The sequence below is a fragment of the Neopelma chrysocephalum genome, unplaced genomic scaffold, assembly GCF_003984885.1.
Source record: "Neopelma chrysocephalum unplaced genomic scaffold, ASM398488v2 Primary Assembly neopelma1_66, whole genome shotgun sequence".
Taxonomy (NCBI): Eukaryota; Metazoa; Chordata; class Aves; order Passeriformes; family Pipridae; genus Neopelma; species Neopelma chrysocephalum.
The window spans coordinates 6,495,010-6,512,387 of record NW_020897725.1 but is presented as its reverse complement, the minus strand read 5'-3'; the positions used below and the strand labels follow the sequence as shown (position 1 = coordinate 6,512,387).

General features: G+C 40.5%; 1 protein-coding gene across 19 annotated transcripts in view; it reads left to right on the top strand.

The window, feature by feature from the left end:
• The window catches only part of MTSS1 (MTSS1, I-BAR domain containing), a 125,681-nt gene that overhangs the window by 17,239 nt on the left and 91,064 nt on the right, over nucleotides 1-17,378 (top strand). For all 19 annotated transcript variants that reach the window (XM_027684526.1, XM_027684525.1, XM_027684543.1 and 16 more), the window contains one exon: nucleotides 2,491-2,564. In XM_027684526.1, coding sequence (XP_027540327.1) covers nucleotides 2,491-2,564 — 74 coding nt within the window. The remainder of the gene's footprint in view (nucleotides 1-2,490; nucleotides 2,565-17,378) is intronic.

Here is a 17,378-nt window from a genome sequence, read left to right as displayed (position 1 = left end):
AAACACAAAATGAGCTAAATTTCGTGGATTTTGATGGAAAATTGGAAAGGTAGTTTATTGTTGTTTAATGAGCACACATTTGGAGTTAACCCTGTGCTGCCCTTATTATTAGTGTAGAATACAGAGGGGTTATATTAGAAGAGGGTTTAAAATACTAAAAAATCTTTGGCAGTCTTAACAGCACTTTCTTCTGCCTTAAAAATGAAGGGAATTCCTTTGCTGGATCATATATTGGTGATGATTAAAACTTAGGTTATTGGGGTATACTTTGAAAATAGCATTCTGAATTACTTAATAAGTGCCATTAGTATCACACTCAGAACAATTCTGCAATCTCTAGAATTCATTCACTTGTAAGGTTGGTTTTTGCTAATCTGAATACAAGTTCCAATTCTTCACAACTCTCCCCAAACCACAATATTCACTGTGCTCCCCACAACTTCAGTGTTTTTTTCCCAGCAGCAGGAACAGGTTATTGGCAGTCAGGTTTGTGGTTCTGTGTTGTGTTATGAACTTCTCCTGAAGAAGCTGGGGTTTAGCCTCATTTGCCATAAACAGCTCGAGTGTGCTGTTCTGCCACACTGTGCCTAAAGTGCCACACTTGCACGTGGTTTATCCTTTTCCAGCAATTATGTCACATTGAGGATGGAAGATGCAGAGGAAGGAGAGAAAGAAGAGAAATGGAGAACTTTGCTAGCCTTTTGTACTCTTTAAAAACAGGCCTTCTGGGGTGGCATGAGGGATAGTTTTGTGTATTTCCAGTCCTGTGCTGTTGCATTCAATCAATGCAGTGCTACAGGAACACGCAGATATAGGCAGCTTAAAAGCCTGTGTTCGAGGATTTGCTGTTTGTTTCTAGCAAATGTGAGCCTTTTGCCTCTGTTTCATTTCTGTGTGCTTTGATAAAGGACAGCAGATGTCATCTGAGCTGAGGCTAGGTCTTCCTGGATCTTGTTACTGGAGAAATGGAACTTTGTTATTAGCAATATAATTAATAATTAACAACATGGTACATGAATAACAGCGTGACCCACAAGTTTGGAAGATGAAGAACTCAAACACTGCTAAAGAAAATCCCAGAAAAGGTTATCTGGTTTCAGGGCTCAATATTGCTAGCTAGCTGTTGGGGGTTTTCTTGCCCTCCCTTTAATCTCCTGGGCATGTGGAGAGTCCTTATGCATTTGGTTGGTCCTCTCACGCCTGGGGTGTTTTTTCTGTGTGTGTGTTCAAATCTTTTGTGCTGTCAGTAGGCCATTTACTACGCTGCCAGTTATGTCCTCTGTATCTTGAGCATATTTGGAGTGAGACTCGCATAAAATCTGACCTAATTAAGCAGTCCTGCGGTCTTTCTGGCCGAGGATCAGCTTCCCTGCAGGTCTGCCAGGTTTTTTGAGGCTAGGAAGGAGTTCTTGAAAAAAAATGAAGTTGGTAGTCCCCATTCTGGATTTTGCTTGGAAAGGCTGACTGATGCCATCAGGAGAGAAAATCAGAGTTACTGTTAGAAAAGATGCGTGGAAACAGAACCACGAGGTAACTGTGGAGAGGGCACAGTTGTGCTTTACCTGTAGAGCCCTGGCCTACTTCCACATTAAGTTGAGCAGACTATAAACCGTCAGAAATCTGGACTGACTTGAGGTGTTCAGGGCTCTGGGGCTTGCTTATCTAGAACAAATCTGTTTGGAAAATTGTAACTCAGGTTTGCTGTCCACTTGAACAGATGCGTGGTCTGTGTGCGCTTTCCAAATGTGAAGGGAGATTGGGCTAGTGGGATTGACATTGGATCGTGAAGTCTCTGGGATTGCTGGTGTACCTCTCAGGAACAGTCCTGTTTAGAGGAGCACTGGAACAGAAAGGGGTTTTGTTTGTTTATTTTGGGGGATTGGTGTTTTTGTGGTTGTTTTGTTTTGGTTTTGTTTTTTTTTCCCCCTTGAACTAGAGATTCTTTTCCCACTTTTCCATTTGCCCAAGAACCAAGAAGTCTCTATTTTTTTTCAAGGGATGCTCATGCCCCCTAGATGAAAAACTCAGGAAATTGTTTGGCCAGGGTCCTAGATAAAAGGAAGTTCCTGCATGTTTATTCGTAAAATATACATGTTCCCTTGAAATAGCAGTGACTGTAATTTGTACACTAATGGGTGCAGTATAATGTGTGTTAGATTTGTTTTTCATGTTTGACTGCTTAATATTAGTTCATCAGAGGAAATCAGCTAGAAGAAGGATGGCTGTGCTCTTTTGAAACAGCACCTGTCCTGTGCAATTCTCAGCATGGAATTAGCGTGGCTGCCTCCAAGTCCATAGTGCTAACACAAAGCGAGGAAGGGATTAAGAAATGAAGGAGGGAAAAGGCTAAATTCAGATATAAAAGAGGATACTTTTTGTGGCCTCTGCAAGTTCACAGTGTTATTCTTTATAAGCCTAAATGTTTTTGGCAGTAATTAAATAGGCATCAATGAGACACTGCTAATGTTTTGTTATCTGTATGCATTTCAGGACTACAGTAGTAGCAGCTGCTGCCTTTTTGGATGCCTTTCAGAAAGTGGCTGACATGGCTACTAATACACGTGGTAAGCAGATGTGTCAATATTGAGTTTAACAGAATGCTGTGTGGTTTATACCATTTGTCGTAATAAAAAAAAAGTCTTAACTTGTTACATTGACAAGCAGATCTGTGAGACATCTGTTAGATGGACTTGAACTTCGCTAAACGGCACGTGAAGAAGGAAGTTGTCTTTTCTTTAGAGAAAAAAAAAATTGCTGGAAACCTGTAATTTAAATGTGTCATCAATCATGTGAACACTTCTTAATTACCATTTGAATTATACGTTGATGAATAATATTTTAAAAAGCAAGATTTACTGAAATCTGTATTCACTGACGCTTCTGTACCTTGTGTAAATGTAAAAGGCTTGATACTCAGCTGGTATAAATAAGTGTAGGATTGCTGCAGACAGAGCAGAGCAGATACCAGCTGATCTTATGGCCTTTGGGGTCTGCCAGTAATGATGACAGTGGCCTGTACTTATGTCTTTGAGGAAAATCTTGGCTTGTCCTTCCCCTTTAGGTCTGACATTACAAGTCAAAATTAATTTTCCTGGGCTGTGGGCTTCTCTGGGTAGCAGTCTAAGCTTGTTAGTGAGTATGGAGAGCCAAAGTAGTGCAGCTGGCATTCTTTCCAGACTGCTGAGTTGGAAGGAGACAAAAGGCCGGCTCTCTCTGATGTTGGATACCCACTGACCAAGGCATCTCGTGCAGATGTCCCTGCAGCAGTAGGGCATTGCCCGTGGTCACTGGGTCCCTGGACTATTGCTGAAGAGTAAATCCAAAGTGCATAGAGCACTGCTGAGTGAGCGGCTTTTGGTCACCTCTAACCATAGAGGTTTTGTAACATTTTTTTTAAAGTCCCAATGTGCCCTTGGACATTCGATTTGGACAGGGAGAAAGTAATATTGCTGATGTGAAGAGTGTGCATTTGCATTAGCAGAGTTCAAGCTCAGCCAGACTTGTGTTTCCCTTCACTTCTGGCTAACAGGAGTGGTAGCAGCTGCTGGAGCCAGTATCAAGCCATAGAATGACAAGAGGGAAGAATATTTTTTTCCTGTCTAAAGCTAATATTTACATTCTGATAAGAAGTTCCTCATTATATGCATACCTTCTGTAAATTATGCGTAATCTACTCACATAAAATAATAAACATGACAGAAAGTGGAATAAACTCAGGATGAGACCCAAGGCAGAATTCACTTTGATTTCTAACATGTCTTTCCTTCAAGCACGTTGTCTTCTATTTCTTCTCTCTTCCTCCAGGGGAAACAAAGTAAACTACCAAAATCCTTGAGACTTGTCTTCTAGCTGTGCTGGCAGGCTTATAGAACTTGCATTGAGATACCAGAATGACTGAAACTTTCCCATTCTCGAACAGAAATGGCTTGTGTGGGTTTTTGAAGGGTATTTTACACTTTCTGCTGTGTTATTTGGACCCTGTCCAACAAGTGTCGTGTCTTGTCTCTTATCTCTTTGAACACATCCTTTACAAAAGGAGCTCTGTGAATCCAGGCATGCCAAATTTGTATAGCTCCTCTGTTCTGTCTTCTGCCTTCTCTGACTGAAAGGATAGAAGGGAATTTTGTTTTTATTTTTAGAAAGTGATGTTCTGGGCAATGAGTCAAAACTCCAAGTTAGCTGGTGGTTCTGATCTGCCTCCCAACCCAACTTCCATTTGTGCCCATTCAAGTATATCTCTGAGGTTGCACATTGGTTCTTTAAGAAATACAGCTCTTTCTACCTTGCTGTGGACAGAGATGAACACCTGGCCTTGTTAAAGGTGATGGCAAAGCTCTCTATGACTTACTAGGACACAATTCCATAAAAAATGTATTTTGCTGTAAGTATAAACATTTACATTCCAAACCCAAAATACAACACACTTACTTGGTTTTTTTTTCTCTGATGTGGGGATTTTAATGGGTTCTCTGGTTTCCCTTTTAGGAGTTACCTACTTTGAACAATTCTTGATTAAATTTTGCCTTTTACTTACCCAGTTTATAAAACCATGTATTTGATTGTCTAATCAAACACCTGGCTATGCTTCACACTGTTTAGAGGGTTAACAGATAAACCAAAGTTTACAGTTAACAGATTAACCAAAGTCAGGAAAGTTCATGTTCAGTTTTTGGGGATATATGAGCACTTCCCATGACAAAGGAAGGGATGTTGGTGTATTTTAAATCTAAGGCTGGTTTATCATTGCATGAGCCAAATGCTTCTTCTGGGAACTAACTGTATATGAAAATGCTGGAGCAGGCACCTGTTTCAGAGGGACAGTGTTAGTTTGTGTAGGATGAAATGGAACTTTGTAGGATGACTGAAGTGTCGTGAAGCTGGGGTGCTGCCTTTAATTTGTAATTGCTGATAGCTTTACAGAAAATGGCCTGTTATTTTAAGACCCACTCATCTAGCTGATGAAAGCATTTTATCAGTCAGCAGAAGCACTCTCTGGCTACTCTTTAGTCTGTTTGCATCAGCATTAGCTTTGAAAGAAGAACAAGTATTTACGTGGATGTAAATGTCCACACTCACACAAGGGGAGACAATTTCCTTTGCAGTCACCGAGTGTTCAAGAATGAGAGCTTATTTCCATCAATGCTATTCCTTGTTCCAGCTGATCTCTTTACCTTGTGTGCCATTACTGCTGTTCCCAGGCATTGTCTTTTCCCTTTTGGTGCATCATTCTTTCCATGTCATTTACTTCCTTCTAATTCTGCAATAGTAATGAAGCTAATCTTAACATTCCGTTTTGGAGCTCAAATAGAAGGCATAATTGGAGCTCTGCCTATGATAAAGCCACGATTGGATGAGTTGGATAACCTGTATTTTGCTGTATTTTCTTCACATTGTAGCTTCTGAAGTAGGAAAAACCTTGAGTGTGAAGTACCTGGTGTTTTGTGGTGACTCAGTACACAAATTAATTTCCCAAGCAGCTCATTTCAGCTTTTGCTTCCTTCTTCACTGGCACTCCATTTAAATGTTTATCAACCCAAAGTTTAGTCTCTCCTTTTTCCTCAGTTCAGTTCCCTCAGTTCAATGCTTTTTGATTTTTGCCTGACCAGGAAAAACACTGGAAAAGTCGTTCTGATGTGTGGATCACCAAAATGTTGTATTTCTGTGGGTCTGGTCATCTGAAAAATATCATTTGAATGGAGGAGGTTGTCAAGTTATGTTGCTAATTCCGTAATAATGCTGTATAGCAGTGTGTGCTGGTTTTTTGCTGGTGCCAGAGATTTTTGAAAGCAGAATTCCTTCAGATGTTTTGACTTTTGAGCTCTGACAAGATAGACACATCTATGTAGCAGTTTGTGTTATTCAAGGTACAACTGTTTGGCATACAGCCTGACAGAACTCTAGTCTGCAGTGGAATCTGTATTATTTCTCACTGTGATTATTAAAGAGGATAGTCATAAAATATTAAATGAAGTAGGTACTTCAGAATACCTTTAAATCCTTAGTATACCTTAAATAATCTAATAATAACCCTTAAATACCTTGAAAGTGAAGTTTCCTTTTGGGGAGATGTGAGCTCATGAGTTTTAGTTCAGGCTTTTCTTATATGGCTTATGTCTTTCAGTATTTGAAATTTTGAGTGTTTTTATCTGCATCAATTCTAACGGAAGCATGGAAGAGGTTTAAGTCTAATTTAATTTAATAGCTGTTTACCTGATATTTTGTGCATTACAAATTTATTCTCTTATGAAAGCAAGAACTGTGCATTCCCAATATAAGAATATATCACATATAAACATACTGTAAGTTGGGTTTGAACAGATGTAAAATGACGTGTGTAAACTGCTTTGCTTTTTGCATGCTGTTATTCTTCTGCCTCTACTGCATTTGAATGTCCTTTGTAGGTAAGTGCTAGAATTCAGGAACTTGAAAAAGTAGGTGTGAAAATTAATTCTCCTCCTTGTGTTATGAGGCAGATTAATCTGAAGACATGCACATGTCTTCTGTATCCCCTTAATACACCATCAGCAGCTTCCGTGGAAAAAAACCTGCCCGAGTCTTGCCTACCTACATCTGCACAGGTGTAAATTAAAATTTATGGAAAGATGATCTAAAAGCTTTGATTTACCCAAGCTTAAAATTGATCTTCAAAGTGAGATTGTTAATGAGGCAGCTGATACCCAGTCCTGTGGTTTTTTGTTTTTCCTTCATATTGAAGGGTTTTGCATATACATAGGTGTGTTTGATATTAGGAGATGAGTTAAATCACTTCAAGATACGTTTCCCTTTATCACAAGGCTTTCTCTGGCCAGTTGGATTCCATAGACTGTAGTGCTTGTAATGTTTGAAGTTTCTTCTTGGCAAGTCATCTTGGCAAGTGCTACTAAAGGTATGTTTTCCATGCCTTTGGTAATTCTGACATCTCTCATGCTGGTTGGTGGTATTTACATTTTCCATCTCTTTCATTTTGCACGTCTGAGAGGACTCTAAGGATTTTAAGGCTACTGACAAGAGTTGCAGGAAATTCCAGTTGAGAGGGAGGGAAGCACTGTGGATGGTCAGCGAGCTACCAAGGCACACTGAGTAGACCTGGAAGCAAAACTCAGCCCGAGTCTGCATGGCATGCAGCAGTGGCAAGGTACCAAAACCAACATAGTTGTTTTAATGTTACCCTTTTGAGGGGCAGGATATATCAGTCTGGAAGAAGTGCTGTGTTAAAGTGCCTGTACTTTTTTCAGGCTTCATTAAACTATATCAGCACGCAAAAATGTAAGTATGGTTTAACACTTCTACTTACAAAAATAAACTTGATTGAGATCTGTGAGTGTCTGCCTCAGGTGACTCTTGTACTGCACTGTTCTGACTGCTCTTCATGTTTAATAAAGCTGCTTAAAATAGTGCCTTTGCTGCAGATCTGTGTTTGTGGGCAGACTCTGTGTCCGTGTTGCTCTTGGTATTGTGTGAGTACACCTTCAGGTTGTCCTCACTCTGGGTGTTCCATTGTTATTTTGGCCAGGATCTGTATGGTATGTATTGAAGTGGTTCTCCAGGGTGACAAGCTGCAAAGTGTTGTAGGGCTGGAATTAACATCTGTTATCTTGTTATCTTCCAAGTAAAGTGTGCTTAGGCCTTCTGAACCACTGTCTCATTCGCTGCAAATATGGCACAGTGTAACCCAAGGGATAAATCTTTGGTGACACGGCAAAATCTAATGGGCAGTACTGAAAGGTGCCTTTTAGTTTGTTTATTTTAATGAAAAAAAAAATTAAAGGGAAAACAGAAATGGAGACTGGGGAGGGGAAAGACACCACAATCTATAGCAGTAGACCTAGAAGCTGTGCAACATTTTTGAAATAAATTCCTTTGCTCCTGGCTATGGACTGGGGAGTTGTGATGATGATCTGTGCCTAATTTCAGAGTGAAAACAAAGTTGATCACAACAGGAAAGGGTTTCTCATTGTCCAATTCCTTTGTTTTTCTGACTCCTCTTTAATTTCAGATGCTTATACTCAAATAAGAAAACCTTTGTTTGAGCTTCCTGTCAGTTAAGATAAGACTTGGTAATAAGTGCTTATTCCTCCTATGGAGTCTTTGAAGTGTAAGAACACAGTCCAGGCTTTTTCTTTTTGGATTTTCATGTATAAAATAATCAGGAAGAAAATTATTTAAATGAACCATTCAGTCTTCCATTATACTTTCATGAAGATGATGCAAAACACAGGGCCAATTCAGAATTGTTGGCAGATAATTTTGAAGCTGGATGCATATTACACATCTGTTAATTTTTGGGACTTGGATATGCTGCTTTAGAAGTGCTAAAACTACAAAACACATATACAAGGGCAGTGCTGCTTTACTTGCTGTTTCCATGTTCCTGTCTTTCTTTAGACAATTAGCAAATGTCAGTCCATGTCTTTAAGCAAGGTGTCACCCTGAGAACTCTGCTGCTGATGTGAGCCCATTTGGCTGGAGCAGTCAGAATGGGATGAACATCTTATATGCCCAAACACACAAGAAGTGGTTTGGTGATTAATGACTAGATTTTATATTGAGGGGGTTGAAAGGGGTGCTCCGGAGATGAAGCATTGTCATTGCCCTTTCTTTGGGTGAATCCAGGCATAGTAGCATAAAGAGATATTATTTTTTTCTTGAGGTCAAGATGAAATCTAACTCAGGCTCATTGATAACATTTCTGCTGCTTCATCCCTACCTAAGGAGAAGTATTCAGAGCAATAGACAAAAATAATGGCTATAATAACTTACATAGTCAGCTGCTCCTTGGTATGGTGCACAGACAGACACAGGAGTGGAGTTTGTATTTGCCCTTCAGCCCAGTAATTTTTGAGCTTAAGGTGCTTTGCTAAGAGACTGAAGTGTTGTTAGGAAGGGGATAATGCTCCCAGGTGATTGTGTATGCTAAACCAAAACAGAAAACTTGAATGCAAGACCGACTTCTATGAAGGAGAGAAAGATAACGAGTGGAGAAGAAGTGAATATACTTCTTTAATACTTTGTCCAAGGAGTGAAAAGTGTGTCAAGGAGTGGCTGGCCTCTTTTTACGTGACTGAATGTAAGTCTGCTCACTATTTGAATCAGAAATCTTTGGGAGTGTGGGGAGGGGGTACAGCTCAGAATTAATTTTTTATACATTTAGTCACAGTTCTTTATGCAGCTGTGTTGCTTTTAGGAGGATAGAATATTAGGTCCTGGTTTCTGTGCAGGCTTGGGATGGATGGATTGATTGTTGTTGCCAGCTACATGATATCTCTGTGGGCATCTTCACTAGGAGCACCTACGCTTCAGTAGCTGAATATTGGTTTTGAAGCTGCAAAGAGTTTTCTCAGTCTTGGCAACAGAACCAAACTTCCAATGTGTTAAACATCCAGTTTGGGAAGTAATGAGAATAAATCATAAATGGCTCTGAGGATTTCCTTCAGATAATATATTAGGTTAGAATCAAAGATGTAAATGCATCCTTTTGATGATGGGATGTGGATTTGAAAGTGGAGGCTGAGGTTTTGGTTGGCGGTTGGTTTTCCCAGTGTAGCACATGCCCCTGTGGTGGGAGATCCCCTTTCAGGCTAATTCAGTCAGCCTTTTGATGTGATAAATTACTAGTTGGCACATAGCAACAATCCTATAGTAACCACAACAAGAGAGTAGTTGCAGCTTTTATTTATTTATTTTTAGTCTGTCACCAGTTGGATAGCAAAGGTAGCTGAAGATCTGTTTCCATTGGGTTTTATTGATTATCTTTTTGCCTTAAGACAGAGAGGGAAGTTCTGTGTTGTGTGGGAGGAGAATTAATATATCAGTTCAGACTAAGCCAGGTTTCTGGAAAGTAGGGTAGTGCTCCTTGCTTAGTGGACCTTGCCTGTAGCAAACAAGTTGCTGAACCTTCTGCAGGCTTATCCTTTGGGCCTCACAGCTGTCTGGAAACGCAGGTTCAAAGCTTGTCCTTTTGTTGGCCACTGCAATGATGCCTTCTAAGAAGACATAATAAGTTGGTGAAGGATCAGATTGTTGCTGTCAACTGGCTTCATGCAAACTCACCAGACCTCTAGGGAGGTGTCTGTGGACCTGACTGGAGTCCAGCAGTTACCTGAACCTCGCTGCACCCCAGTCCACAGGTCCTTAAACCACTTGCGAAGTTCCTGTGTATCAGCAAGGCAATTTGTGGAAAGGCTGTGGTGTAAAATGTGTGATTTCACTTAGGGTGTCTTCTCCAACTCCCTAAGTCTATTCTTACCGTAGCTGGACAGAAATTAGATTTGTTTCTAATGACATAAGAGCTATACAAAAAGTGAAATTACAAGCTCCAGCAGACTAATTGAGAGTGGAGTGTCCAGTACAAGGAACTCTGTCTAATCATTAACAAAAGCATTAACAAAAGTCATTTTCAGAAGCAGCAGTGACAATTGTATTGTCTAACAGGGTGGTTTGCTCTCTGTAATGCAGGCTCGCCTCCCAGAAGGATGCTCTTCCAACGCGTTTTCGGAGGTGTCAGGGGCAGAGATCGTATGTGTTCACCCTGTGTGTGTCCATGCAAACTAGCATTCTACTGCCAGGTGATTTACTTGGTGATATGATTCATCTCATGTTTGCATACCTGCTGCTTCCCGGGAAGCAGTGCATGTTAATGGTAATAATGAGAATAATGAGGTCTTGCTTAAAAATAGACCAGCTTCCTTCATTTTCTTGTCCTTCTGTTTGCTTGATGATTTGTCGGGTGTTGCCAGCACAAATGTTTGTCCCTGTTGCTGTGCAAGCTGTTCACCCCTTCCCTCCTCCCTTCATTTAGTTTTCTTCAGTGAAGCAGTTCCCTGCTCTTTTCTTCCCATGTTGATGTAGCCAGACTTGCACTGTTCAGGCTTACGGGTTCAGTTAGAGAGGTGAGGAAGAGTCCCCGGTGGTTCTTGAATTTCAATAGAAAATTATCATCTGCTCGGGACAAGAAGTATATTGTGCTGTGTGTCTTCCTCTTCCACTCCCACACGTGATGAAGTCCAACCTGTAGAACTGCTTCTGAAAAGTTAAAATAATTACCTCACTCTTTCACTTCAGGGCTCAGAGTCCTCCCTCTTGTCTTTGTGCTTTCTACAGCAGTTTTTTTTCTACAAATTAATCTGTGACCTGCCCTCCATTTGGGTTGGTTTTTTTGGACAGGGTGGAGAAGGAAAGGAAGATGGGCTGTTTCTAAAAGAGCCCTGGGTTGTGACCTGACAATACTTCCTTAAAATGTTTGAACTCTGTGTTCTTACATAGATGCTTAAATCTTTCTGCTGCTTTGCAGTTGGTGCTTTTTTTTATTGTTTTCATCTGGGCTTCTTCCGTGTAAAAATGAGTACACTTTCTAATCCAATGAAGCCATTGAAAAATGCTACCACCTTTCCAGCAGCCACCCCAACTCAGGCTGTGTAGAAGCCACTTCAAAACTGAGAGCAGTGGCAATTGTGTGTGTGGGCACGTTCATCTGCAGCATGGGTGTCATGGGGTAGAAGAGGTCTGGGTTTGTACAATCAGCCCCTGCAATACTTGTGAAATTCTCCTCTCCCGCAGCATTTATTACTATGTAAAATTGAAATCTGCATGATTTCCTGCTGTGAGAGCCTGTGCCAAGGGACTGGTTTCTATAGTAACTACTATCAAGGAACTAGCTGGGACTTCACTTCAGAGCTGTATTTGAGCGTATTTTGCAGTTCAGTACAACCCTGTACGAGTATTTGATGGATGACAAACAAGAAGTCAAGGGTTGTGGCTGCCATTACTACAGTAGTAGTGTTGTGCACCTCGGCATGTACACTGAGGGCATAAAAATAGGCGTTTTGCAAAATGGAGTTGGAGGTGAGGTGGGGAGATGTCTATTTTTTTTCCTCTTTCACCATCCCCCTCCCTCAGTAGAGCTGCCAAATGGAAACACTCAAGGATACACCCATGAGTGTTCTGGAGTCACTTCAGCCCACCCTGAAGTGAAGCATAATCCTGGAATCTGGGTCCATTTTCTCACAAGAGTGACAACTATTGCTGTTGCCACTGTTCTGTTTTAAGCAAAGCTGGTGTTTGTTCTGCTGAGCATGATAAATATCACTGCTAATGCAGTTTCATCTGCAGGACGACCTTCTACCCTTACTTAATACCAGACACACCTGCTAAATGTATTTATTTTTGCAGGGTTAAGCAGGGAAGGGGTTGGAGAGCCTTGAAGCTTGGCTTGTATAGACTGTAGGCTTTCAGGGTGCCAGGCAATGTGGAAACCCTGGTTTGCACCATTTGCAGATAGTCCCAAAAGGCATGGTGGGTCAGGTGCATGAAAATGAAACTGAATCTTCCATTTAGGGTCCCTTTCAAAGTAAAACTGCCATCCTGTGATGGAGGCGAGGAAGGAATGCAGAACAGTGTTTTCTTGTCAAGAGAAGTCCTCTCAGTACAGAAATTGGACTTAGGCAGGCCAATAGTTTGGTCTATTCCTCCCCTCCCCCCAGTAGTTCTCCAGAATTGTATTGAGGCCAGGTTTGATCTCTGAAGTAAACTTGTAGTACTGATGAAGTAGTCTGAAGTATGAAGATGTCTTTGTGTATGACTTAAGGTCAGTTTTCTTGCCTGTGCTAGAAAAAGAGATGCCTATGAGCCTGTGCTCCCCCATTTGTCTCCCAAGTCACCTCCTGCCCCAGAAGCTAGGCATCTCTGAGGAGGGAGTGAAGTTGCATGTCCCATGCACCTGTAGACATGGACACGTGTGTGCACACACCTGGGGAAGCAAGGAGTGCTGTTTGCTCAGCCAGCTCAAGGGGAGCCTTTACTTGGCCACTCCAAGAGCAGCTTCTTACTCATTTGGTATTTGGGATGCTGGAAAGGGCTGAGGAAGGAGACTCTAGAGAGGAAGAAGTGGCTGGTAGACAAAAAGGAACTGTGTGTGTGTTGTGCTGGGAATATTTAGGGACCTCTGGTATATATTCATGAAGAAATGAGACTTTTTAAAAAAAAAAATCTGTTCAGGTCATCTTTTATAGTCACCATTTACGTATGCAAGACCATGGTAAAAGTATTACAGCGATTTAAAAAAACTCCAATAAATTACTGGATTAAGCCATTTGCGTCAAGAGAGTAATGATGCATTTGAATAATCTGAGATAGTTTGGCACTGAGATATTTCCAGATTAACAGTTTGAGAAGCAGGATTGGAGACTATCATTCGAGAATATAATGACTCGTTGCTGAGAAATCATCTTGTTCTTTGTACTTAAGCAGAAGTAAAAAGTCTCCCTGTCTTGGAAGCAGGTACTAAGCAGAGTGCTGAAATGAGGTCTTAGAATAAAAATGTGTTATATTTAAACAATATAGTGATGCAAGTCTGGAACATTGAGTTGTTATAAATAAATTAAATCCAGAGTACATTTAGTAAATACTGAAAGTGCATATTGTGATGGATTATCCCTTTTTAAAGCTTGTTCATTTTTTGCTAGTTTGCAAAATCACTGGAGTCCAATAGAGCACATTTCTGTTGGATGCTGTTGTGAATGTGTATCTATTTTAAATCTGGGTTATCTGGCATGGAGAATAGCAGCTCTGGGTGAGTGTTAGTCCCTTTGGTTCAAAGGTAAAGAGTTCATATGTAGTTCTTCTGGAGCTACTGCAGAGGCAGGAGCCTTGGTTATGAATATAGTCAAGGGAATGTTTGAGCTATTAAGCTGAAATTTAGCTTGTTGCCGGGGAAATGAGTGCTGTCACTGAGTATGTACCGTGATGCAAAGCCCTCCCCAGACTGTTCAGTTCAAATGCACCATGTGCACTCAGGATGGATAATTGATTTAGACGAACAGATTTTAATCTTCATTGTAAACTTGAGGCTGGCCTCATTTGGAGTTACAAACTCTCGTGTTTCTCAAGCTGCACTTTCACAAGGGTTTTATCTGTTCTTTCTGAAGTGGCTGTTTTCAGAGACTTTGTTCTTCACAACGTATTTTCTTTGTTGGCAACCTTAATAATTTAACATGGCTTCCAAAACTAGGAGTGGGAGAAAAAGCCTGGTGTATGTTCCCAGCTAGGGTGGAACTTCTGGAGTGCATTTATGGGTATAGTGAAGAAGGGGGTTGAGATGTTACTAGGGAGTGACTTTATGCACAATGTAATTAAGCTTAAAGTTTAGATAGGAGCATTTAAAACCAAATATATTTGTTATAAAAAAAGCTTTCTTGTTAAGGTTTATGTTAGGGTTAATGGGTTCTCTCAAAGGCAGAAAGAGAATGTCTTCAGAAGCAGGTAGGACCACCCATCTGCCCATTGTGAATATTGCCAAGGGATTTTTGAGCCGAAGTGGCAAGAAGTCTGTCCTGTGCCCTGTAAAGGGTTGGTTAATAAAGGTTAAAGCATGGTCAGGTTAAAAAAAATCATCTATTCAGTACTCTTTTCAAAGCTCCCCTGTCTCTACTGTTTTGACTGCTGCCTGATCTTTTGAAATTGGTCAGAATTTGAGCCTCTCTAGAGGTCAGTTTTTGAGGTCATGATTGTCATGGATAAACAATGTATGTTTTTGTGTTGTTGCTTAACTTTGGTTTACTTCAGGTTAGTTCCAGTTTGGTTCCGAGTTATTTTCACGTGTGATTTTTTTTTTTTGTCCAAAAAGAGAAGCTGAACTCAAAATTTGTGCCCTCTAGGTCTACCCAGTAGCTGAAGGATGTATGAATAGCTTTCATCTCTCACTTTCTTTAAGAGAAAAGATCTCTTAAATGAAACACATTCAGTATGTAAAAAGCTTCTTGTGACCAATGGGAGTAAACATTAAACATTAATGATGCAGCTTTAAGTTGCATGGAAACAAACTGGGGCAAGTCAGTTCATTTTACCTTTGATTCACTGCTTCCAACTGTTAGGAAAGGTTGAAGGGACACAAAGCAAATAAGAGTCTTTTCCTTTAGCTTTTTCTTGTAATGACTTATTTTGCCTCAAACAATAGTTTTGGTAAGTAGATGAACAGAATTTATAATTTATAGGATTTATTTATTTTTTTTTTAAAGCAAGTAGTGTGATAACAGCAATTTACATAATTGCAATAATTTCTAGTTAAAGGGAGATTTAGTTCTGTTTAAAGGGAGAATAAAATAAAGACTTCCAAGAACAGACCTGGATTGTAGAGGTTTGAACATCCCCTGGGATGGAGGTGTGAAGTGGTAGTTTGACCCCAAGACTTGGATGTCAAACATTGCCAGGCACATCTATTTTGTACAGCCTATTTATAGCAATGAGAATTTCTTCTGGTCTTAACATCTGTGAAGTTTGTGCAAGTTACTTACTTGTGGCTTTGAAGATCCAGAATGAGATTCCATGTAACTCCTGCAAAGTGACTAGATTAAAAATGTAGGGTCTGGATTTCCTGGAACCTAATTCATTCAGTAATGTTATTTAGGATCCTACATATGCTGCTTTGCATGCCCAGAACTACCCCAAAACATTTCTGGGGTTGAACAGATGGACACCTTTTCACAGGATTCTGGGGGCAACTAGAGTTTTACACTCCCCCCTGCTTTCTTCCCTTTTCTCTTCCCTTTTTTTTTTTTTTAAAGAAATGTGCTGTAACTTGTTTTCTGGTGTTTCATGGCTCTGTCTGGATTTCCGTGTCTGGTTCAGTTTGTTCTGTGGTGCACAGGGCATTTCTTGTTTTTACTGGAAAGAGGCTTACCTGTGGTTTTTTTGTTTTCAACTTCTGTGGATTTCCGCTCTTTTTCCATTAGTACTGTGGCCCTGCATGTTTCCTGCAGCATTTTCAGCATATTTGCTTTAAGATGGAGGACTTTGAAATATGTATCTTGAACAATACCCTCATTTCGCAAGAGGTCTCATAATAACAAGGGATGAGCAAGATGCAGTGCTCTTGATTGTTTAAATGGGGTAAGGCCTAGCTAAGGTTATGTTGCTCTTTCTTGATGCCTAAAAAGCTCGAGTACTCTTCTTTTAGCACATGCAGACATTTCTGTGGCTGTATAGGAAGGATTAAGGCAGACAAACTCGTTTCTGCCATGTAAGGAAGGTGTCAAACTAGACAATCCTGAAAGCCTTGTTTTTAAAGCTCCACTTCCCTGGCCATATTAGTTCAGGGTTTAGTTACACAATAGTAAGATTTCTTAAATGCAGTATATTTGAACAAAGACCTTTCTGTGCAGCAATGTACACTCTGTTTATTATAATTTACCTTCTTTGTTTTCTGGTAACTTGTTTTAGACTTTAATTCTGTAGGTAGAGCTGCAACCCTTTTTAGAATATTTAAAAAGGGTCTATGGGGAGTTTGCTTTGTGGGAATAGCTGTCAAAGCCATCTCACTAGTTTGAGCTATAATGAAAGCCATTTTAATATTTTTATAAGGCTATTTTTAGACTAATTTATGCTGAAGGAAGAGTAGGAGTAGAGTTGCTTTGGCATGAACACGAGGAACAGCATCCCTAGGTTGGAAGGATATGTTCTCAATATAATTTATTGGTTAATTAAATCTGTTTGGGAAGGTCTCTGTGGGAGCACTAAACAGTGATAGCCTTGTATGATTTAAATATGTGTGAACCACCTTAGTGTGAACAACTGGACAGGTAGGTCTTGGAGAAAAAGTAGTTCCTAAGCTCAAAAAAACCCATGTGATTTATCCTTATTAATAGCCATGTAGTGCATAATTCAGATTTATTTTTTTTTAAAGTATTATGGTGAAACATGATGACAGGATTATTCACTCCGGTTACCTGTCCAAGAGGCAGAGGTAGCAAGTTTTGTCCAGTTGATGAGAGGACTGTGCTTTGATAACTGTGGGTGAGTGAATGAATAGTGAGGACCAGTGGCTGCCATTTTAGGATTTACATATGGAAAGCATCAGGCCAGAAAGCCCCTTAGGCTCTTTGTCTCCCTACCCTTTTGTTTCTTAGCCAACTGAATGCCTCCATGTCCCACAGACAGAGAAGCCTGTCAGGCTTAGCTTCTCTTCCCTGGTCATCTGCTTCACCTTGGTTTTGAAATATGTCTGTGCTGCTGACCACAAAAGTAAAACTTGGCTTTGATTTGAGTTTCATCTTGCAGTGGCTGGTCTCCATTTGTGGGAGAAACTGGACCAGAGCTTCAAAGCATCAAAGTGATTCACTGCTAATTTTCCTTTTAAGGACCAGAAGGACCATTAGATCATCTCACCTGATTATCTTTGGAGGGCTGGTCAGGGCTTAGTCTGCCCCAAGTCTTGGGCTGGACACAGCCGTGGCTGGAGCCCTCCAGCAGAGAGAGGCGTGGGAACAGGCAGTGTCTGTGGAGTGGCAGGTGTGCTGGAAAATGCTCTGGGCGCATCTTTTTTGTATAAAAATATATGTAAAAAAACTTAACCAAACCAATACCCATAAGAAGTCTTGCATGGGTTG